The sequence below is a fragment of the Hemiscyllium ocellatum genome, chromosome 1 (assembly GCF_020745735.1).
Source record: "Hemiscyllium ocellatum isolate sHemOce1 chromosome 1, sHemOce1.pat.X.cur, whole genome shotgun sequence".
Lineage (NCBI taxonomy): Eukaryota > Metazoa > Chordata > Chondrichthyes > Orectolobiformes > Hemiscylliidae > Hemiscyllium > Hemiscyllium ocellatum.
The window spans coordinates 67,962,935-67,987,999 of NC_083401.1; the positions used below are offsets into that span (position 1 = coordinate 67,962,935).

At 41.1% G+C, this 25,065-nt stretch overlaps 1 protein-coding gene across 1 annotated transcript in view; it reads left to right on the forward strand.

The window, feature by feature from the left end:
- The window catches only part of epg5 (ectopic P-granules autophagy protein 5 homolog (C. elegans)), a 152,262-nt gene that overhangs the window by 82,866 nt on the left and 44,331 nt on the right, over positions 1-25,065 (forward strand). The window contains exons 22-27 of the mRNA XM_060821832.1: positions 7,656-7,822; positions 8,908-9,138; positions 12,643-12,766; positions 13,025-13,166; positions 13,580-13,751; positions 15,081-15,246. Of these exons, the coding sequence (XP_060677815.1) occupies positions 7,656-7,822; positions 8,908-9,138; positions 12,643-12,766; positions 13,025-13,166; positions 13,580-13,751; positions 15,081-15,246 (1,002 nt within the window). The remainder of the gene's footprint in view (positions 1-7,655; positions 7,823-8,907; positions 9,139-12,642; positions 12,767-13,024; positions 13,167-13,579; positions 13,752-15,080; positions 15,247-25,065) is intronic.

A 25,065-nucleotide genomic window follows, 5' to 3' on the forward strand; every position in this document is an offset into this window, starting at 1 on the left:
AGCGTTTAAGGGACTTAAATATCCAGTACTCCTTACGATATCCAGCGACGCTACGCCTTAGCCACGAAGGATCCATATATAACTTCGGATCACCGGAGAAGGCTAAGGAATTCTTGGACTCTCTTAAATAAACTGTAAGGGATTGTGGACGCTGGTCTGCCTTTCCCATTATTTTGGTTTACATCCCTTCATCTTTTCTTACCTTTCCCCCTATGTGTGTATGTGTATATATATATATAAATGTTGGGGCGTTTGGTTAATGTTGATGGGGAGAGGTGGTTACCTTATTCTATTTTACTTCTGTTTTTAGGAGCGGGGTTGTTTTTCTTTCCCCTGTTATTTTGTGGTATTATATTTAAGTATTACATGTTGAGATTGTAATCTTATAGTTATATATGGTATTAATATTCCCAAATATATTTAGATGTGGGTGTGGGTGGGGGTGGGGTGTTCACTGTTAACTCTAGCTTTATATTATATTTGAATTCTCCTCATTTTATTGAGGAACACCTGGGTCAAGGGTGGGGCACTGGTTGGAAGAGGGTAAGATAGACTGTGGGAGAGGAAGTGACGCTCCCTGGGAACAAGGGAGAAAATCTCCAATTCGGAATGTTTTATATTTTTTATACTTAGAAAGAGTTTTTTGTTATATTGTTTTGAGTGTATCAGAGAGTCTTTACTTTTGTAAATCTTGTATGCTCCATGCTCGGGATGTTCTAGATAGGGTTTCCCCTCCCGAGGGGTCTCGGATCTGTCCAGATGATTATGGCTGAACAGTCGGTTAAGTGGTGCACCTGGAATGTCAGGGGGAGTAATTCGCCAGTTAAAAGGAAGAAAATATTATCAAAGCTTAAGAAGGAGAGAGTTGATATAGCTCTCCTACAGGAGACACACCTGTCGGATAAAGAACACTTAAAATTACGACAGGGCGGATTTGATCAGGCCTTTTTTTCCTCTTTTAATTCAAAAAGCAGGGGAGTCGTTATCCTTGTCCGGAAGAACTTCCCTTTGAAAATTCTAAATCAGATAAAAGACGAATCTGGACGATATATTTTGATTAAAGCCCTCATAAATGGAGAGGAATATGGGATCTTAAATGTATACTGCCCCCCGGCACACCCCTTTAAATTCATAACGGAAGCTTTTTCAAAACTGATGGCCTTTGGTGCCCGTTATACAATTATAGGGGGAGACTTTAATTGTATTATGGATCCGGAAATAGACAGGATTCCCAAGAGTGCCGCTGGAGTATCTCCCAGATCTAGACAACTGGCGGACCTGAATAAAGAATTAGGATTGGTAGATGTATGGAGATGTCTCCATCCACAGGGTAGAGATTTTTCTTTCTACTCTAATCCACATAAATGTCACACAAGAATTGATATGTTTTTTGCCCCATCGATTTTTCTAAACTCTATAGCAACCTGTAAAATAGGTACTATAGCAATCTCTGACCATGCCGCTGTATACATGGAAACTAAGGTAAAGAACAATGGGACATCTGCTCGGCATTGGCGTATGGACCCCTTCCTGATAAAAGATAGCAAATTTTTAAAGTACTTCTCCCAAGAACTTAAAACTTTTTTAGAAATTAATACTGGTACGGCTAGCAATCCGTCAATGATGTGGGAGACCATCAAAGCTTATGCACGAGGTTTGATCATCTCCTATTCAGCGACCCAGAGGAAAATGAAGGGAGAGCAACAGCGTCTGCTCGAAGCTCGCCTAAAAGCAGCCGAAACAGCATACGCTGATAGACCTTCTATCACAAAATTGCAGAGGATTACAGCTTTTAGGACAGCTTTAAACACCGCGCTTACTCAAACGGCTAAAAGGGAAATATTATTTGCGAAACAAAGATTATATGAATATGGCGACAAACCGGGTAGATACTTAGCATTTCTTGCAAAGAAAAAGAAAGCCCCTCAAACTATTCCGACCATCAAGGAAAGTACAGGTACCCTGACTCATGATCATAAAAAGATCAATGCGACCTTTAAAGAATTTTATTCTGAACTATATAGATCGCAGGATTGTGAAGATAGGATTAGGAGGATGCAGTCATTTTTTAAAAATTTGACCTTCCCGGGCCTGACTCCGGAACAGGTGTTGGCCCTAAATACCCCTTTAACAGTCCAAGAAATACTTGAGGCAATTAGGCAACTTCAGAGCGGAAAAGCACCGGGCCCGGATGGTTTCCAAGCTGAATTCTATAAAGAATTTACAGGAATATTGGTTGACCCACTTATGGATATGTATAATTTTGCGCATAGTCAGGTCTGTCTCCCGCCCACGCTGAAAGAAGCAAATATTTCTCTTATCCTCAAAAAAGGAAAAGACCCAGAAGATTGTGCATCTTACAGACCAATATCCTTACTAAATGTAGACTTTAAAATTCTCTCAAAAATGTTAGCACTAAGACTAGAAAGGGTACTGCCATATATTATAAAGGAGGACCAGACGGGATTTATTAAGGGCCGCAGATCATCCAATAATATCAGAAGGGTCTTGAATATGATCCAAGCCTGTCATCAGGGAAAGATACCAGGAGTAGTAATTTCATTGGATGCGGAAAAGGCATTTGATAGGGTTGAATGGTCATATTTATTTTACACATTGGAAAGGTTTGGCGTTGGACAGGTGTTTACCAAATGGGTTTCAACATTGTATAATGACCCCAAAGCAGCTGTTATTACTAATGGGTTAAGATCGGATGACTTCAGTGTGGGTAGGGGCTGCCGTCAAGGATGTCCTCTCTCACCATTGTTGTTTACACTGATAATTGAACCACTAGCAGAAGCCATCCGGACTGATCCTAATATAACGGCCCCGAGGATTGGTACAGGTAAACACAAAATTACCCTCTATGCAGATGACGTTCTCTTATTCCTCAGTAATCCTTTAATGTCAGTGCCTCGTCTAATTCAAGTTATTAATACATTTAGTGCATTCTCAGGCTATAAAATTAATTTTTCAAAATCGGAAGCCATGCCAATGGGTGGTCTGGCTATGATACCCCACTTAATGGACGGATCCCCTTTTCCCTTCCGTTGGTCCCTGGAGGGCTTCTTATATTTAGGTATTTTTATCACGCCAGTATTTGATCAGCTGTATAGGGCTAATTTTGTACAATTAATGGAAAGGATAAGGCAGGACCTCCAGCGATGGAGAGACCTTCCGATTTCCTAGCTAGGGAGAATAGCATTAATTAAAATGAATGTTCTGCCCCGTCTCTTATATCCTATGAGAATGCTCCCGCTGATGCTGCCAAGGCTAGCCCTACGTAAATTATATGGCTGGTTGGGCTCCTTTATTTGGAACCATAGACGGCCCCTTATTAAGCTGAAGAAGCTACAGCTTCCACAGGCAAGGGGAGGACTGGACTTCCCAGACTTTAGGAAATATCAGTTAAGCTCCCTACTAAGTTACATAGCTGATTGGGTTTCATCTGATCCACAATCAATTTGGCTGGATATCGAAGCCTCCCAAGTAAAATACCCATTTATTAACCTTTTATTTTCAGATAAGAGGAAAATCATTACAGACCACTGTAAAAATCCCATAATATTAAACACAATCAAGGCCTGGAATATAATGCGGCAAAATGAGGGTAACTCACATAAAACATCCCCCCATGCACCAATAGTAGGCGCATGGGGATTCCAACCGGGGATTACAGATGCCACCTTTAAACTCTGGAGATCCAGGGGCATCTCATGCTTAGAGGACCTATTTAAAGATGGGATCCTGATGTCCTTTGAGCAGCTGCGTCTGAAATTCGGAATACCTAATGGGGATCTCTTTCGATACTTCCAAGTTCGAGATTATATACAGAGGAAGACTACATTAATAGATAGTCTTTATAAATCAGACAGAGAACGTAATGTCTTACGACCAGCGGGGGCATCCTCCGTTAGTACTATATACCATTTGCTACATGATGGAGTCTCAGGAGACATGGATGACCTGCTTAAAACATGGGAGCAGGACTTGGAGCTAGAAATCTCTGAGGATATGTGGAATGACATTTGGGAAAATGCTAGAAGAATTGCTATCTGTAACAGAACTCAGGCTATCCAACTAAAGATACTTCATAGGGCCCATATAGCTCCGGCTCGACTGGCAAAATTTAAGGCAGGAGCATCTCCAATGTGTCCTAAATGCAAAATAGAGGTGGGTACTCTTGTACATTGTCTGTGGACTTGTCAGAAAATTCGCAGATACTGGACTAAAGTGGCAAATACCCTGACAGAAATTTTAGGAACGGAAATTAGGGTGGACCCTGTATCTCTCCTTTTGGGCTTTTCGAACCTCTCATCTCTGGATATGCATGGGAAGAGACTATTTTCTATTCTCTCTTTCTGTGCAAGGAAAAATATTTTGGTGAACTGGGTGGCTGAGGGCCCCCCTGGACTTTCAAATTGGCACAGATTAATTATGGAATATATCCCCCTTGACTTCCTCACAAATATGGTGCACCGAAAGACTGAATTATTTTATAAAATATGGCAGCCCTTTTTGAATTATATAAATGCAGATATTTCGGTTATCCTAACAAGGGCTTTTATTTAGTGAAGATTTCAGACCGGGCTGCTCCGGGGCCCCTTGGGAGAGGAATCCTGCGCGAATACGGGTTTTATTATATTTGATGTTTATACATTCCGAGCATGTAAGAGACTTAGGTATACACTCTGGTTAGTTATAGGTTAGATTAGTAGAAAGTTGAGTTTTTTTTTCTTTCTTTTTTCGTTTTTTTTTGTTTTCTTCTTTCTCTTTTCTTTGTTAAATTTTGACTATTGTATATATGATTTAATTGTACATCAATGTTTGTATTTGAGAGTTTTGTTTATTTTTGTAAATTTGCAAAAATGTTAAATTTCAATAAAAATATCTACAAAAAAAAGAAAAGTTAGGAGAGCAGTCACACATACTAATTGAGCAACAGCCTGATATGGTTATATTCACAGAGTATTATCTCAGAGACAATGTCCCAAACACCACTGTCATCACCGTCTCTGGGTATGTCCTGCTCCACTATCAGGACAGACCTAGTCGAGGTGGCAATCCACTAGATAGTTAGGAAGGATTGCCTCTGGGTGTCCTCAACATTAACTCCTGACCCTTTAATGAGTGAAAACACCAAGTCAAACATGGTCAAGGAAATTTCCTGCTATAATTATCATTTACTATTGATGAATTCATGTTGAATGTTTGATTAGAAGCACTGGGGGTGGCAAGGATGCAGAAGATATACTGGGTGGCCATCACCAATAGCAGCTTGGTAGCACCATTACTAGTGAAGTCATAAAGGGCACAACAGCTTGACTGGGTCTGTGGCAGGTGGTGAGGGAACAACCAGAAAGGAGAAAACAACTTGATCTCATGCTTCCCAGACTGCTTCCTACAGGTGCATCGGAAGTCCTGACTTCACATTTAAGATACCTTCTATCAAGTTATATGATATTATCATTGAACCAATTGGGATATATGTCAAACTGACCTAGCAACCCAAAATTGGAGATTGAGGTGCTCTGAGCCATCTGTACTGAGACCAACTGGACTGCAGAGTCAACTGACCCTGCCAGACATGAAGTCAGTCACCACTACCTCCTTGAAGGTAATGGGGGAGGCCCAGCCTTCCAGACATCCCCGAAAGAATTTTTTTAAATTCCTGGGGTCACATCTAGAGCTACAGAAATACTTATCTGTTCCCTGATTTAATGAACCTGTTATCACTATTGCTTTATTTTTCTCCCCCTTCTGTATAGCTAGTCCACCAATGGTGTACCAGACTGGAACTTGCTGCATTGGACTGAGGAGTCACCATCCTCTGCTGGAAAAGCGCAGCAGGTCAGGCAGCATCTAACTAGCAGGAAAATCGACGTTTCGGGCATGAGCCCTTCTTCAGATTCCTGAAGAAGGGCTCATGTCCGAAACGTCAATTCTCCTGCTCTTTGGATGCTGCCTGCTGCTGCACTTTTCCAGCAACACATTTTCAGCTCTGATCTCCAGCATCTGCAGTCCCTCACCTTCTCCTCTAGTAATCATCCTCACCAGTATCCATAATAAAAATCTGAATCTTGGGCATGAGTTCTGTGGACTCCTGCACTAACTGCTAGATTCTCTTGGGCTGTCTGGCAGTCACTCTATCTGCCCCTATTGAAGGTATATAAGCCTTCAATTCCCGATCTGCCTGCATGCTCCTTACCTGCATTGTGACCATCTCTCTACCCACACGAGGGGTACGGATAGGGTAAATAGACAAGATCTTTTCCCTGAGGTGGGGGAGTCCAGAACTAGAGGGCATAGGTTTGGAGTGAGAGGGGAAAAATTTAAAAAGGACCTAAGGGACACCTTTTTTCACGCAGAAGATGGTACATGTATGGAATGAGCTGCCAGAGGAAGTGGTGGAGGCTGGTACAATAATGTTTAAAAGCCATCTGGATGGGTTTATGGATAGGAAGGATTTAGAGGGATATGGACCAAATGCTGACAAATGGGACCTATTAAAGTTAGGATATCTGGTTGGCATGGGTGAGTTGGACCAAAGGGTCTGTTTCCGTGCTGACCCTGTGACACACAACTCAGCTTTACAGATGCACCAATGACTCCAGTTGCAGCTCAACTTTCAAAACCAAAGCTCATATTTCTGCCTGTGGTAACACTTTCTGCACATATTCATCTAGTTCCACTGAAGTGTATACAATTCTCCAAATGCCACGGGATATACTGTCCACATGGCTGAGTTGGTTTGCTGTAACTTAAGCTTACTTTTACAGTATTAATTATAAACTGAAGATTAGAGATTAATGAATTTACCATTATCTGTATCATTTTGATTTTTAAAACCCTGCCCTCTTGTGCAGCTTTTGAAGTCCTGAATTCCTTGAGGCTGACTTGCTTGAAAAAGGAACTCTCTATTCCTTACTCAACAAACTGGCAGCAATTCTCCACTCTGTCCCACTAAGCTAAATCTCTCATTTATACAACTGAGATCCAGAGGAGTCTATTGTCTGGCAGTTACTGAACTAGTTTAGAGCAGTTACTTAATTAATTGATTTATTTTCTGTCCAATATTCACACTTCCTGTTCTTGCTGTCCCACAATTGCAGTTCACTTAACTAGTAACTGCGCCACCTAATCAATATTCAAGTCCCAGATTTATTTCTTTGACCAGAATGCATACCAGCACAGAAACTCCTTTATCTCTACAATAGAGCTGAATAAGCATTCATTCCTCGAGATAGTTTCTGTCTCCCATAATGCATGGAAATTCATTCTTGCTCAAGTTCTTTTAGATCAAAATATTACAAAATTTACTATCTAATGGATATGTGGTAGAAGGTAGCTAAATAATCATTCATCTTCTCCCCCCCCTCCCCACTCACCTCACCTTTCATCCACCCCAAGCAAGCAAGGACTGATACCATTCCAGAAACCAGGAAATACTTATGTTAAAAAAAGGTTTTAGATCATGCTTAATCAGAGACAAAGTCAAATTTTATTCTTATATTTTTACTTTTTCAACGACAAAATTACCACAACAAATGGTCTTTTTTTTAACCAGTCTTACAGACCCCAGAAGTATCAAGCTGTGCTTTTACACTTTAGAAAAGTGGAGAATTGATATCATTCATTGTCTAATTTATTTACAGAAGGCACAAAGCCACTTAAAATTGCCAGTTGTTCCATCCATTCAGCGGCTAATGATCTATCGCTGGGCCCATCAAGCTTTAGCTACTCCTGCAGATCATCCACTTCTCCCTCTCATCTGGCAGAAGTTCTTCATTCTCTATCTACATCGGCCTGGGCCAGAGTTTGGGTAACTTTTTAACACTTTTGATTTACTTTTCTTGCTGAGTCATTTCAGACAGTCTATTTATATATTAAAAGAATCACTTAAAACTTGGGATAAAGTGTGTATTTCCTGTTCTTAAAAAAAACTTACTTCTTGCTGCCAGCATTTGTCATTGATTAGTCTGTCAGCTTTTATAAATTATTGAGGCAAAATTTCCCATTTAATTTTAATGTAACTGTTGTCATTAATGCTTTAATAATTAAGTGAAATCTTGCCAAACATATCTCCTTTTCATTTCTTAAGTGTAGCATGCAGAAATTGGCTACATTTTAATTTCATTTCAGAAATGTTAAAACGGTTTTTAAAATTTGAAAATATATATCAGTAGCCTGAAGGTCTACCCATTTAACATCTTTTCTTTGACACTCATTCCTGTAACTCGAGACCTGACTATAAAGAAAATGCAGGAGAAAGTGAGGACTGCAGATGCTGGAGATCAGAGTCGAGTGTGGGGTGCTGGAAAAGCACAGCGGGTCAGACAGCATCCAGGGAGCAAGAGAATCAGTGTTTCAGGCAAGATCCCTTCATCAATGAGGCTTCCTGATGAAGGGCTCTTGCCTGAAATATTGATTTTCCTGCTCCCTGAATGCTGTATGACCTGCTGTGCTTTTCTAGCACTACACTCCTGATTGTAAAGAAAATGCAGTCTCCTGCTCTCCTTCAGCTAGAGTTATGTTTCTAGTCCCTTTTTTACAGCTTCAGATTTCCCTTTTCTCAGCTATGAATAAAATTGTCACTGTTCTTCAACTTCACATAGAGAGAACGAAAACCAAATGCACATTCAGTATCAGACTTATGAAGAGCCACTGATTTAGATTTTCTTTTTGACTACTTCAGAGCAGGGTTACTCAGTTGATTGGTATTGTAAAATGATAGAAATTCTTATGTCTAACAATTGAGGATATGATTTGAAATGCTGAAAAGTTTTCTGCGGTACAGATCTGTCACTTTTGAGCCAGCAATGTATATGAAATCTCAATAATTTGGTGTAATTTTAATTGTAATATTTGTACTTGAAAGAAAATTCCAAAAGCTTATCTTTTATTCAGTTTGCCAGTAAGTGGCTGTATTGGAAAACATTATTTTTATACAACTTCGCACTCTAACTTACTGAAAGAAATGAAAAAGCGCCTTGTCGAAATAGCAGATTTTCATCATGCAGCTGGTAAGGCTGTAAAGGTCTGGAAAGATGGAGACAATGCCTCAACATTGAATGAGAACAATGCAAGTCATCTGCCTGAATCTATGACATCTCCAGAGCTTCATAAAGAGTTGCTCAGGTAAAAATAACTTCTGCAATTTATTTACTTGCAACTCTTGCCATTACATGACAAATAGAAAACATTTCCCGCAGCTAAAATCACTGCATTGTCTATTTATGGTAGGATGTACAATCCATAAGACAAAGCTTACCATGAGAGGATAACGGTCCCGGATTGAATAGAATGAATTAAGTAAAATTGAATTTTGAATCTAGAAACATTTAGGCAGAATGTAGAAGACCAAAATGGGGTTGTAGAAGGACAGATGGTTTTACTAGCCTGTCTGTTGCATCTCTGTATTTCCTCTGTCAGGTATGGTGTGTCTGATATATCATTTGATTACTCTGAACTAACTTTGTTTGGGCTGTTCTGCAATAGTATTAAGATATTGTATATGATTATTTTTTAACTGAATCCACTAATTTGATATTAGTTCTCTCCTCAGAGACTAAGTTTGACAGGGGCCATAAGTTGCTTAGGGTTAGGTGAGATAGATGTTCACTAGAGATTTGAGCCAGTGGAATTGGGAAGATTTGTGGGCTAGGTATTAGAGGAGGATTTGAGGTCAACAGTTCTGAGGGATACAAAGATTAGAGCTTGGTTCTGTTGAGGAGATCACGACCTGGTAGAACTGTGCAGGGGAGATTGAAGATCTTGTGTAAGATGGATGATTAGTAATCTCAGAGATTGCTCAGGCAGGAATCTGGAGGTACTTACCCTGCAAATCTCCAATGTTTTTGCCTCAAGGAATCTGTTGAGTTAACTGGCACTTGATGGCTGTTAAATTTCCATAGTTGTATGACAATGTGGCACATTCACTTTATCATATTTAAAGTTGCAGTCTGCTTCTTTGAATTAGATTAATTGTCCATCCAACTTCTTGCTTCTTAAAACCTCCCATGGGCAGGTTAGCGTTGTGTTTGAATCAGGAATTTGATTTTTCTGACTTTTAACTGAACATACAGCAATTCCAAGTCACATTTCTTAAAGTTAATGTTCTCCCCTTGTTGCTCCGACCTTTTCGATTCCTCCCTTTCTCACAGGTGGTACTGTAATCAATCCCTGGTAATGTGAAATTATTTTTGAACCAAAGGAATTTAAAATGTCTAATAATTTCAATTGCCTTACTTGGTGGACTATAAGTTCACATTTCTTTTAAAAAAGGTTGCTTAATATTACCATGTGCCTTGTGGTTTGAGCATTATCCTGTCGCACAGATGATTAACACATCATTCATTGAATCCAATGAGCCTAAGACAATAAGTATAAACAAAGAATTGTGGGTACTGGAAAACTGAAATAAAAACACAAATTGCTAAAGATTCCAGCAAGTCTGGTAGCATCTGTAGAGAGAAAAACAAAGTTAGTGTTTGAGCCTAGTGACCCTGCATCAGAACAAATGTTACTATACATAAATTTATATTTACACATGAAAGTTTTGCATGACTGAAAGTAGCAAGAAGACCAACCAGTGAAAATACACAAGTACACTTTTCATAGGCATGCTGCACAATGGCCACAGCTGGAAAAGCAGTTTAAAAATTGGTTATTAGACCATTGACACAATGGAATTTCTGGAGCCACCAAAATGAGTGTGTGTGAAACATGATAAATAGCAGTCGCAAGTGGGATTACTGATTTTGGTGCATCTGTATCTTACTGTTACAGATTTGTGAAGGTGTAGGGGCTAAACATATTCATTAAAACATGATTACAACAGAACATTTCAAACAGCAAAGATATTTAAATTTCACCAGTTTGTGTTTATTGCAAGGAAAAACTGAAAAATAGAATCCCTATAGTGTGGAAACAGGCCCTTCGAACCATCAAGTCCACACCAACCCTCTGAAGAGTAATCCACCCAAACCCACTCCCCAGCCTATATTTACCCCTGACTAATGCACCTAACCTGAACATCTTTGGACTATGGGAGGAAACCAGAGCTGCAAATGTGTTGCTGGTCAAAGCACAGCAGGCCAGGCAGCATCTCAGGAATAGAGAATTCGACATTTCGAGCATAAGCCCTTCATCAGGAAACCAGAGCACCCAGTGGAAACCCACGCTGACACGGGGAGAATGTGCAAACTCCATACAGACAGTCACCCAAGGCTGGAGTTAAACCAGGGTCCCTGGCACTGTGAGGCAGCAGTGCTAACCTCTGAGCTGCCGTGTTTTGAACTTAGGATAATAGTTAAATTTCTTTTGATGTTCCATCAAACAAAGCAGTACATTAAAAGAGCGAAAACAGTAAATTTAAAAATATCTGGTCCTAAGAGGACCATCACCTTGGCATGTTCTGATGACAAAAAACTATAAGCATCTTTTGGCGGAAACCCACACGCAACTTTAAAATTTTGCAGAATTCTTCACATTCATTCTAAGGGATGACTGAATGAAGAAAGTATACAGTTGTGGCTCAGGAACCTGTAGACAAATTGACCAGGTAGGCCACTGCCTTAAGAAGAACAACCCTATTAGCATGTGACCAGTTCCACTCTATATAGAATTAAAAGACACAGGTGGAATTGCAAACCTTTTATGGTAAACAAACTTTTGAAACATTTATACATTAGGAATGGATGAAGGCTCCAAAACATGACTGATTGCTAACAGAGCAAATGAAGCATAGGTCCATTTATTAGATGTGTGTGAGTGAGTGAGAAATTTGAGGCAAATTGTGAAAACATTCATTGTTAAGTCATTCAAAAATGGAAAGATCAGCAGTGCCCTAGGCAACAGTGAAGGTGGAGGCAACGACAAATCACGTAAGAGCAGTAATAAGGAATGTTTGGGCTTCTGTATTAATTAAGACTCAATGCTGCACTGTTGGTAAGTGTTAGTAATTAAATTTTGTACTGTGTTGTTTTGTTCTATGACAGCAAACCTCTATATGACTGAAATATTTATTTGGAGTTTTCCTTTTAGAAGTCCTCGTGTATTTTATGTTCCAGTCCACCTTACTGTCCAACAAATATAGCAAGCAATCTAACTGATGAAGTATAAGCCTGGTGCTTACATAATTTTCAAATGCTTTGAATTTAGAGCAGATTCCTTTTCACTGGCTGGGGAGTTTAAAAATAGATTAGAGCCAAACTGTTCAGGAGAGAAATGAAGAAACACTTATTGGGCACAAAGTATAGTAGAACTTTGAAACAGTCTTCCACAAACAGCAGTAAATGCTCAGTTTTACATCTGAGATTCATTCTTAATCAAAGGTATTCAGGCAAAGATGGCTTTAAGGAGTTACATCATAGACCAATTGTTGAACCGGTTCAAGGGAATAAATACCATGCTCTTATGTTGGTATATTTAAATACTTTGATATCTATCAAGTCAAGATTATTGATCTGATTGAGAGAGATTATTTAGTGATTTTACTTCTCTGGAATCTGACTGGCACAGGGATCGAGCTATGATTATCCACTTGATGTCAATTCGTGCAACTCTAAAACAGTTAATTGTATGAACAGTTTTGTTCTGGGATGAAGGTGCTACATAAATGAGTGATTGTTCTTTTAATAGGCTTTTCCATGTTTTTGCCATTTGGCTGGATGATATGAATCTACAAAAGACTGATCTTTATCTGCCTTCTCTGCCAGTGCAGTATGATACGCACAGATTGGCAAAGATTATGCAGAACCAGCAGGTAAATCTTCATGCTTATCATGCTTTAACCCAAATAGATCATTAAGTAAGTTATTTTTAATCAAACTGTTCAGATGGATTATAACATACCTCTGGAACAACTGGGCTTGTCCTAAAATCAAGCGGAAAAGACTTCTGGCTCCAAGCACAGTATCATTGCTCCACAAGAACCCTAATCATTAAATAAGAGACATGAAATAAAATTAGCCTAATTCAGTCTCCTTGTTACAAGCGTTTAACTTTTCTAATGTTTATTTAGGATCTTTGGACTGAATACGTTGATAATGAGCGTATTAAGCATGAATTCACCGAGACATCGAATCTCTGGATCCAGCTCCACCAAAAGCCTTCTGCAATATATAGGACTTCAAATTTGAATAACTTTTTTAATCCACTTTCAGGCAAGTTTTCAAAATGCTATATTGTAAATAAAAATGTTAACAAATGTAAAGTGTATACATTTAATAAAGGCTATAATTGAAAACATGCTGATGTATGTACGATATGGTGTATTTCTTTACCATGCTTCTGTGATGGAAATCATCTGTAACTTGGCAGACCAGCAGGAAGTTGAACATCAGACAGCAGAATTTAATGTTTAAAAAAACACCAGTATGAAAAACAGATACTAACATCTAGGTTTTATGAAACAAATGTGAAGGTCTGGTTTTTATCAAGGGAATTAAACTTGGGAGACTGTGCCATGATTCACCAAATTGTGGAAAATAATGGCACCACTAATTGGTCCTTCTACTAATGACGAGGTTTTTTCCCACAGCCATTATGGTGACTGTAGTTTTTCTTCCCATTCTAGCAAAAAACAGAATCTTGAGCAATCTGAAGACCCATGATGTCCCTGCACCTACTCTGTCCATACAACGTGTGAAAGCTCCTGTTCCGGATATTATTGAAGCTAGTCTATCAGACAAAAAGGTGGCAATTAAACTCATTCAACAAAATCTTAACATCTTACGGCAGCAAGCAAAGTAAGTGACTAGCCACATTAATTAGTCTCTTTGTTGCTTGAGGAAAGGATATTTTTGGTGGTTCAAATCAAATTGTATCTGGCAACACTTGGTTACTTAGAGCTAATGACTGATGAATAGTTCCTCAGGAGTGATGATACAGGAGAAGGTGAGGACTGCAGATGCTGGAGTGAGGATGTCTCTTGAGGAGTGATGATATGTCGAACTGTTTTCACCTTGATGTGTACATCAATCTATTATTCCATCTCTTGAAATAATATTCACCAATAACAGCCACATTTGTTAATTAATGATAAATTCGCTATTGGTAAATCTAATCTAAACTAAAACAACATATTACTATAAGACCATATGATGTAGGAGTGGAAGTAAGGCCATTCAGCCCATCGAGTCCACTCCACCATTCAATCATGGCCGATGGGCATTTCAACTCCACTTACCAGCATTCTCCCCGTAGCCCTTAATTCCTTGTGACATCAAGAATCTATCAATCTCTGCCTTGAAGACATTTAGCGTCCCAGCCTCCACTGCACTCTGCGGCAATGAATTCCACAGGCCCACTACTCTCTGGCTGAAGAAATGTCTCCGCATTTCTGTTCTGAATTGACCCCGTCTAATTCTAAGGCTGTGTCCATGGGTCCTAGTCTCCTCGCCTAATGGAAACAATTTCCTAGCGTCCACCCTTTCCAAGCCATGTATTATCTTGTAAGTTTCTATTAAGTCTCCCCTTAATCTTCTAAATTCCAATGAATACAATCCCAGGATCCTCAGCCGTTCCTCGTATGTTAGACCAACGATTCCAGGGATCATCCGTGTGAATCTCCGCTGGGCCAGTATGTCCTTCCTGAGGTCTGAAGACCAAAACTGGACACAGTACTCTAAATGGGGCCTAACCAGAGCTCTATAAAGTCTCAGTAGCACAACGGTGCTTTTATATTCCAACCCTCTTGAGATAAATGACAACATTGCATTCGCTTTCTTAATCACAGACTCAACCTGCATGTTTACCTTTACAGAATCCTCGACTAGCTCTCCCAGATCCCTTTGTACTTTGGCTTTACGAATTTTCTCATCTTTAGAAAGTAGTCTATGCTTTTATTCTTTTTCCCAATGTGCAAGACCTCCGCATTTGCTCACATTGCATTCCATCAGCCATTTCCTGGACCATTCTCCTAAACTGCCTAGATCCTTCTGCAGCCTCCCCACTTCCTCAGTACTACCTGCCTGTCCACCTAACTTCGTATCATCGGCAAACTTCACTAGATAAAATTGACTTAAAATATTTCGTGGATCATGGAGGAATGCAAAATAACCTTTACTGTTCTTCAGAATTGCAGCCCATTGGGAATCACAGCAAACGGGGCTGGATTGTGAACTTTTGAAAACATTACCTAAATTGTACAGCAATCGAGAGGAACAAATCACTAAGAAACTAGAATGCCGTGGTAGCTCTTCAAACCATGTATGCCAAGGAGCAGCAAAAATCTCTGTGAAGGTTTGTAATTATTTCCACATGTTTATGCTACATAACTAAACGACCAAATGTAAAATTAACTATAACTTAATATTTAATTCATTGCCTTTAGCTTATGAAAAAATTGACCCAATCAATTGTGGTACTTCAAAGGCTAGAGTATCTTTCATTATGATGGAAATGAGGGTATTATTGCCTTGACCTGAACATTCTCACTTTCAATACTTGAAGGAACTCTGAATTGACTAGATTTGAAACCATTCCAAACATGCCTCTATAATGTTCGTTGTGACATAGAAAACTTTCAGCTGAAGTAGATGGGTTAATGCAAAGGAATACATTTTTGCATTTTTTTTAACATAGTTTCCATCTTTGGTACTTTACAAACCACCTCACGTTGAATGGTATTTCATTTTGTAAAGAAAGAAACAAAACTTTTATACAATAACATTTCCTAACTCAGGCTGACTCAGGTTCTATCAGTAAACAGACAGGAGGCTGGAAGAACACAGCAAGCTGGGCAGCATCAGGAGATACAGAAGTCGATGTTTCGGGTGTAACCCTTCTTCCAGACTAGGTTTGGGTGTTGGGGGAGGCGGGGGCAGGGTGATGAAGTGGGATTGGTGAAGATAGGTGGATGATACGACCAGGTTGGTCAATGGGAGGAGTGAATCCAGTTGGTAGCAGGGAGCAGTGGAAGGAAGGGGCTGGGAAGAGAGTCTGGGAGAGAGTTTATTTGAAATTGGAGAATTCAATGTTGAGTCCTCCTGGCTGTAGGGGCCCAGGCGGAAGATAAAGGTGAAAAACACCTCATCCGGGTTCCTTCACACAGCAATGGCAATTGCAGTCAGTATCGAAACGGAGGCATTCACTGCTGACTGTTTGAACAATTGCAACTTTATCTTGGCCATCAGCTGAATTGGAAACCTGCTGTCCCAACCTGCTGCATGGGTCCAATTGTGAAGCCTCTAGGTAGGCTGAGTGTTATGGTACATTGCCAGCAAAGCAAAGTCATAAGCTGAAACCTCCTTGAAGTTTTTGCTAGCTCAGTGACAGGTAAATGTTTCATAGTCTTTTTCCAACATCAAAAAAGAATTCCAAAGTAGCTGTGTATAGGTTTTAAAGTATATCACCTCTGAAGCTCTGCTCTGACAACCCCTCCTCATCTCATCCCAACTTCCTGACCCCTGTTGGTTTGGGAGAGCATTTGCAGGCACAACAAATAGTGAAACAACTAAAATTAGGTATGCTGAAGTGAATTGGAGAAGTGCATTTATCTCAGAATTGTCGACCTGAAGGAGATTTTGAGATGAGCAAGCCAAAATTGTGGTAATATCACTATACTGGAAATCCAGAGGTCCAGGCTAATCTTCTGGGAAGTGGGCTGGAATCCATGAGCAACTGCTTGGATTTCCATTTCAATTTATAAAATCTGGTATATAAAATTAACATCCATAATAATGACCATAAAACTATCATCGAATGTTGGAAAATCCTATCAGGTTCACTAATGTCCTTAACGGGAATGATGAAATCTGGCAACCTGACCTGGTCTGGCCTAAATGTGACTTCATGCCCACAGCAATGTGATTGACTCTTAACTACCATCTGAAACGGTCTGACACGCTACTCAGTTCAAGAACAATTAGGAATGGACAACAAAATCTGGACTTAACAGCATTGTCCATGTCGCATGAAACAACAAAAATCAAGAAGTGATAAGAGCAAAGAGAAGGAAACATTTATTTGCTGTGCATCTGCCATTACTGTCCAATAGCTAACTAATGGTATACAGTATAAGTGGAAACCATATAAATATTTTATTTTTGTGGCCTGAGTTAGATTTCCCATTTACCAGTTTTAAAGGAAGACTAATTTCATGAAATCTTCTGTTCTTCACCTCACTAAATGATGCATCTAGACTTGTTGACATCCTTGCCGTGGAATCGTGCAGCTAAAGTGGTAAAAGTGCTCACCACTTTTGGGTTGTTCCAACAGGCATTCTACTAGCACTATCAATATCTTAAGCCCAGCTGCACACCTCTTTGGATGCAGTACTGAAGCAGTCCATGCCCAAATGCAGCAAAACCTGGACAGTGTTCAAATTTGGGCTGACAAGTAGCAAGTAACATTTGTGCCACACAAATGGCAGGCAATGATGATCTCCAAAAAGAGAGAAATCAAGCTATGACCATTTGACTTTCATTGATGTTACCATCACTGAATTCCCCCAATATCAACATCTTAAGGGTTACAATTGATCAGAAATTGAACTAAACTGAACCAGCCACAGTCAGAGGCTAGGAAACCTGCGACAAGGAGCTCACTTGATTTCCAAAGCCAGTCCATCATCTACAAGGTACAAGTCAGGAGTGTGATGAAATACTGCCTGTTGCTTGAATGAATGCAGTTCCAACAACACTCAAGAAGCTTGACACCGTCCAGGAGAAAGCACACCTCTTGGCACCATAGCCCCAAGCAGTTGCTCTACCACTGACCGTAAGTAACAATTGTAAGTACCACCTGCAAGGTGAGAGAGGAACAAGAAGCCTCAACCTCACTCCAAGGTGCAACTTCTTCTCAGGGTTCTAGCAGGTGCCAGTAGGGAGGAGGAATCCCACACACACAACCCACAGAAGCTTCTTCTCAGGACACTTCAATGGTACCTGCAATCAAAATATCCACTAATTATGTTTTCATTCACATGGACCACTTATGATCACAAAGTTTACAGAATAATAAGCTGAAGATGATGTGCTGCATCAAGACAAGACCCTGTAGGCCCAAGTTGCCCCAGGAAGCCTGCCCAAATCTTCCTGGCTGACGGGGATAGCTATAGAAGAGGTTCCCTCCACATCAGTTGTGGAACTCGAGATCACACTCCAATATATTAGGAGAGAGCGAGAGGAATGGTTTGCGTTCAAACAGTTTGAGAGATTTTCAGTCTCTTCAGATGTCTCATTGATGAAAGAAGTTATAATGGTCAAACTACCAACCCTTTCACTGCAGATAACCTCAAGCCATCAGAGATGCTTGAACTTTGACATTGATGACAGTTGTCATGGCATTACATTTTGATGTGGAGAACACTGAGCCTGGTTTTTAGTAATGCTTCTGTGTACATTCCATCCTGTGTATGAACCTTTGAAGGAAGCACACGGCTCTTCATGTGCATTCTCTTTCAGTGTAGTGGTCTACTGAGAACACACCATCTCTTGTAGGTTCAGTGCTCTCCTTCAAGATTCTAAAGCATTTGAGGGCAGCTTAGCAGTATGTGCACTTTCGGAGATATTGAAGGATTACTGGATGATAGAAGGGTCAAAAGAATCCTGAGGATCCTGTCAACCTGTTGGATGTCAAGAGAGGTTCACTATACAGCCATTGGAGATTATATACTGAGTGAAGCTTTAAGAGCTAGCTAGCCTTAATGCCATTCAATGTTAGGTCTCACACTCATTGATTACTGCTGTTTCCCTAATGGTCAGTAGAATATGTAATGTGTAGGCATTTGAAAATGGAATTTCCTGAAGTTTTTACTAAGCAGGGTCTGCTTGCCATATTATAAATTGAATGTCAGTTATGGATTTACCCTCAAACAGCCGCCCCCAGTCTAATTTCTCTTGCTCCTGCCTTCCCCCGGTTTAGCATTTTTACCTGGGGACCAATCCTACCCTGATCCGGAACTAACTTAAAACTTATGAAATTATGATCACTGTTCCCAAAATGTTCTCTTACTGAAACTTCAATAACCTGGCCAGGCTCATTCCCCAGTGCACCTATCCACTCCACCCTTCCACTGACCAATCGCAATCACTTCCTACCTGCATCGGTCTATCACCATCCTATCTACATTTCCCCCAGCCTCAGCCACTCCCTCTATTTATTTCTCAGCCCAATTCCCTGTCCCCAGTCCTGATAAAAGGTTGTGACCTTAAATGTCAACTCCCTGTTCCTCTGCTGCTTGACCTGCTGTGTTGTTTCCAGCTTCATGCTTTATAAACTCTGACTTTCCAGCATCTGCAGTCCTCACTATCTCCAAGCCATTCCCTGGTTGGACAATCTGCATACTATTTCTGGAAACCCTCCTGAATGAACCAAACAAATTCTGCCCCATCCAAGATTCTGGCCTTAAAGGAATATTGGGGCAAGTTAAAATCACTCACAACAACAATATAGAAATACAAATCAAAATTTAAAGCTATACATAATTTCTTCACTTCAGAATCCAAATTTGCAAATGACAGTAACAATATGTCGTGAACCAACATCACACCAATTAAAACTGAGGTTGCGAATTCATGAAATTCTCTACCCCAGAGAGCAATGGAAACTGAGTTATTAATTGAATTGAATTGAATTTACTGTCACATGTACTGAGGCACAGTGAAAGGCTTTGACTTGCGAGCAATACAAGCAGATCAGAGTGTTAAGTAGCATAGATAAGTAAATAATTGGTGAACAGCGGCAAAAACAAAAACACAGGTACAGGCGAATGACAAGAGTTTGTGAGTCCATTCAGTATTCTAACAACAATAAGGTAGAAACTGTTACGAAACCAGCTGGTGCGTGTGTTCGGGCTTCTGTACCTTCTCCCCAATGGTACAGCTTGTAGAAAAACATTACCAGGGTGGGATGGATCTTTGAGAATGCTAGTGGTCTTTCCTTGACAGCGGGCCTGGTAAATGGATTCTGTAGATGGGAGGTTGGCCTTTGTGATTGTCTGGGCTGAATTCACCACTCTCTGCAATCGTCTCCAATCTTCAATGGTACAGTTGCCATACCAAGTAGTGATACATTCAAACAGAATGCTCTCAATGGCTCACCTATAAAGGTTGGCAAGGACATTCACCATTATGCCAAATTTCCTCAGCTGCCTAAGGAAGAAAAGGTGTTGTTGGGCCTTTGTAATCGGTGCGTCCACATGAAGAGTCCAAGAAAGCTTGTGAATGACCACTCCCAGAAGCTTGACACTCTCCACTCGTTCCAATCTTTGCTGTTAATGTGGAGAGAGGCATGAGTAACATCCGGCCGAAAGTCATTAATGAGTTTCTTGGTTTTGGTGGCATTGAGAGCTCGGTTGTTCATTATGTTCAGGAGTTATGTTCAAATCACAGATCGATAAGAATTCTACACACTGGTGGCATCAAGGACTATGAAGATAGCACTGAGGGGGGGCACGGTGGCGCAGTGGTTAGCACTGCTGCCTCACAGCGCCAGAGAACCGGGTTCAATTCCCGCCTCACGCCTGTGTGGAGTTTGCACATTCTCCCCATGTCTGCATGGGTTTCCTCTGGGTGCTCCAGTTTCCTCCCACAATCCAAAAATGTGCAAGTTAGGTGAATTGGCCGTGCTAAATTGCCGTGTTAGGTGAAGGGGTAAATGTAGGGGAATGGGTCTGGGTAGGTTGCTCTTCGGAGGGTCGGTGTGGACTTGTTGGGCTAAAGGGCCTGTTTCCACACTGTCAGTAATCTAAAAGGATATTGACGTTAATAACCGGACATGATCTAGAATGGTGGAGTCGCTGAATGGCCTAACTTTGCTCCCATGTTACTATTTTAGGGTGTAGGTTTGCTCGCTGAGCTGTAGGTTTGATATCCAGACGTTTCATTACCTGGCTAGGTAACCTCATCAGTGGTGACCTCCAAGTGAAGCGAAGTTGTTGTCTCCTGCTTTCTATTTATATCTTTCTCCTGGATGGGGTTCCTGGGGTTTGTGGTGATGTCATTTCCTGTTCATTTTCTGAGGGGTTGATAGATGGCATCTAGATCTATGTGCTTGTTTATGGCGTTGTGGTTGGAGTGCCAGGCCTCTAGGAATTCTCCGGCATGTCTTTGCTTAGCCTATCCCAGGGTAGATATGTTGTCCCAGTTAAAATGATGGTTTTATTTCATTCATGTGTAGGGCTACGAGGGAGAGGGGGTCGTGTCTTTTTGTGGCTAGCTGATGTTCATGTATCCTGGTGGCTAACTTTCTTCCTGTTTGTCCTACGTAAAGTTTGTGGCAGTCTTTGCATGGAATTTTATAGATGACTTTGGTTTTGTCCATGGGTTGTGCTGGGTCTTTTAAGTTTGTTAGTTTTTGTTTGAGAGTGTTGGTGGGTTTGTGTGCTACTAGGATTCTGAGGGGTCTTAGTAGTCTGGGGTCATTTCTGAAACTTCTTTGATATATGGTAAGGTGGTTAGGGTTTCTGGCTGTGTTTTGTCTGCTTGTCGTGGTTTGTTCTTGAGGAATCTGCGCACTGTGCCTTTTGTGTATCCGTTCTTCTTGAATATGTTGTATAGGTTGTTCTCCTCTGTTTTTCGAAGTTCGTCTGTGCTGCAGTGTGTGGTGGCTCATTGGAATAGTGTTCTGATACAGCTTCGTTTGTGTGTGTTGGAATGGTTGCTGGTGTAATTGAGTATTCGGTCATTGTTTGTCGGTTTCTGTATACGCAGGTTTGTAATTCACCCTTGTCCTTTCTTTCTACTGTGATGTCCAGGAATGCAAGTTTGTTGTCAGTTTCTTCCTCCTTGGTGAACTTAATGCCTGTGAGGGTGTTGTTGTTGATGTTAAATGTCTCTTCTATCTTGTTTCGTTTTGTGATGACAAAGGTGTCATCTACATAGCGAATCCAGATTTTGGTTTGATGATTGGTAGGGCTGTTTGTTCTAGCCTTTGCATTACCGCTTCTGCTATGAATCCTGATAGCGGAGATCCCATGGGTATGCCGTTGGTTTGTTTGTAGACTATGTTGTTGAAAGTGAAGTGGGTGGTGAGGCACAGGTCCACTAGCTTCATGATGTTTTCATTGGTAATGTGATTGATGGTTTGTGTGTGTGTGATGGTCTGTTCTAAAAGTGTGGCGAGTGTTTCCTTTGCTAGGTCGATATTGATTGAGGTGAACAGTGCTGTTACGTCGAATGAGATCATTGCTTCATCTTCCTCTATTTTGGTGTTTTTGATGATTTTTAGGAATTCCTGGGTGGAGTGGAAGGAGTGCTATGACTCTTCTACTAGGTACTTCAGTCTCGTGTGTAGTTCTTTGGCCAGTCTGTAAGTTGGTGTTCCGGGTAGTGAGACTATAGGTCTGAGGGGAGCTCCTGGTTTATGGATTTTTGGTAGTCCGTAGAATCGTGGGGTGTTGGTCCCGTCGGGTTTCATTTTTTGAAATTCCATCTTATTTAATTGTCCGGAATTGTGTGATTGTCTGACTGGGACAACACATCTATGCTGGGACAGGCTAAACAAAGACATGCCAGAGAATTCCTAGAGGCCTGACATTCCAACCACAACGCCATAAACAAGCACATAGATCTAGATGCCATCTGTTAACCCCTCAGAAAATGAACAGGAAATGACATCACCACAAACCCCAGGAACCCCATCCAGGAGTAAGATATAAATTTAATTCATTGAAGAGATGACAAGTAGGTTGACCAGGGAAACCCAGTGGATGTGGTCTATCTAGACTTCCAAAAGGCCTTTGATAAGGTACCACACAGTAGGCTGCTGAGCAAGGTGTGGGCCCATGGTGTTCGAGCTACTGGTATGGATTGGCAGAAGGCAGAGAGTTGGGATAAAAGGTTCTTTTTCGGAATGGCAGGCGGTGACAAGTACATTACAGTATGGAAACAGGCCCTTCAGCCCAACAAGTCCACACCAACCCGCCGGGGCGTAACCCACCCATGCCCCTACATTTACCCCTTACCTAACACTACGGGCAATTTAGCATGGCCAATTCACCTGACCTGCACATCTTTGGACTGTGGGAGGAAACCGGAGCACCCGGAGGAAACCCACGCAGACACAGGGAGAACGTGCAAACTCCACACAGTCAGTCACCTGAGGCGGGAACTGAACCCGGTTCTCTGGCGCTGTGAGGCAGCAGTACTAACCACTGTGCCACCGTGCCGCCCACTTTTTCAAGTCCACACCGACCCGCAACCCACTCATTCCCCTAACACTACTGGCAATTTAGCATGGCCAATTCACCTGGCCTGCACATCTTTGGACTGTGGGAGGAAACCCACACAGACACTGGGAGAATGTACAAACTCCACACAATCAGTCACCTGAGTCAGGAATTGAACCCGGATTTCTAGCGGTGTGAGGCAGCAGTGCTAACCACTGTGCCACCGTGTCCCGCAGGGTTCAGTGTTGGGGCCGTGGCTGTTCGCATTATATATTAATGATCTAGATGAAGGGACTGGGGGTATTCTAGCGAAGTTTGCGGATGATACGAAGTTAGGTGGACAAGCAGGTAGTACTGAGGAAGTGGGGAGGCTGCAGAAGGATCTAGACAGTTTGGGAGAGTGGTCCAGGAAATTGCTGATGGAATTCAATGTGAGCAAATGCGAGGTATTGCACTGTGGAAAAAAGAATAAAAGCATCGACTACTTTCTAAAGATGAGAAAATTTGTAAAGCCAAAGTACAAAGGGATCTGGGAGTGCTAGTCGAGGATTCTCTAAAGGTAAATATGCAGGTTGAGTCCGTGATTAAGAAAGCGAATGCAATGTTGTCAGTTATCTCAAGAGGGTTGGAATATAAAAACGCCGTTGTGCTACTGAGACTTTATAAAGCTCTGGTTAGGCCCCATTTGGAGTACTGTGTCCAGTTTTGGTCCCCACACCTCAGGAAGGACACATTGGCACTGGAGCATATCCAGCGGAGATTCACACGAATGATGCCTGGAATGGTAGATCTAACATACGAGGAACGGCTGAGGATGCTGGGATTGTATTCATTGGAATTTAGAAGATTAAGGGGAGATTTAATAGAAACTTACAAGATAATACATGGCTTGGAAAGGGTGGACGCTTGGAAATTGTTTCCGTTAGGCGAGGAGACTAGGACCTGTGAACACAGCCTTAGAATTAGAGGGGGTCAATTCAGAACAGAAATGCGGAGACATTTCTTCAGCCAGAGAGTAGTGGGCCTGTGGAATTCATTGCCGCAGAGTGCAGTGGAGGCTGGGACGCTAAATGTCTTCAAGGCAGAGATTGATAAATTTTTGATATCACAAGGAATTAAGGGCTACGGGGAGAATGCTGGTAAGTGGAGTTGAAATGCCCATCAGCCATGATTGAGTGGCGGAGTGGACTCGATGGGCCGAATGGCCTTACTTCCACTCCTATGTCTTATGGTCTAAATAGAAAGCAGGAGACAATAGCTTTGCTTCACTTGCAGGTCGCCACTGATGATGTTACCTAGCCAGGTAATGAAACGTCTGGATATCAAACCTACAGCTCAGCGAGCAAACCTACACCCTAAACCTCAACCTGAGCTACAAACCTTCACAAACCTTGTGTTACTATTTTGCATAGTTGCAAATCCCAGACACATATAGTTCATAACATTCATTTTCTTTTAAATAAGACAAGAAAACTGCTTCAGTATTTCATACTTATTGATTAATGATGTGAAAAAGGCAAATATCATCGGAAAGCACATTAAATATCATTGAGTGACCAAAATCAGGGATCATTAATGAATCCAATAAAAAGGGCTCTTATGGTGCAGTGGCAACGTCCATCCCTCTGACCTGAGAGATCTAGGTTTATGTCCCAACTGTTCCAGAAGTGTGTAAAAATACTTCAGAACAGGTTGCTGGAAAATAAATCCAATAAGGAATTCAGGTCAAACGTCTTTTACCTAGAGAGTGGTTAGAATATGCGATGTTCCACAACACGAAGTATTTGAGGTCAGTAGATGACTTTAAGGGAAGCTAAATATGTATGTAAGAAAGGTATAAGGTTATGCTGAGATGACTTAGGTGCAAGGCATTGTGAAACATCAATATTAGTGCACATTATGTAGACTAAATAGACTTTTTTGTCCTAAGCTTTACACACACAATAGTA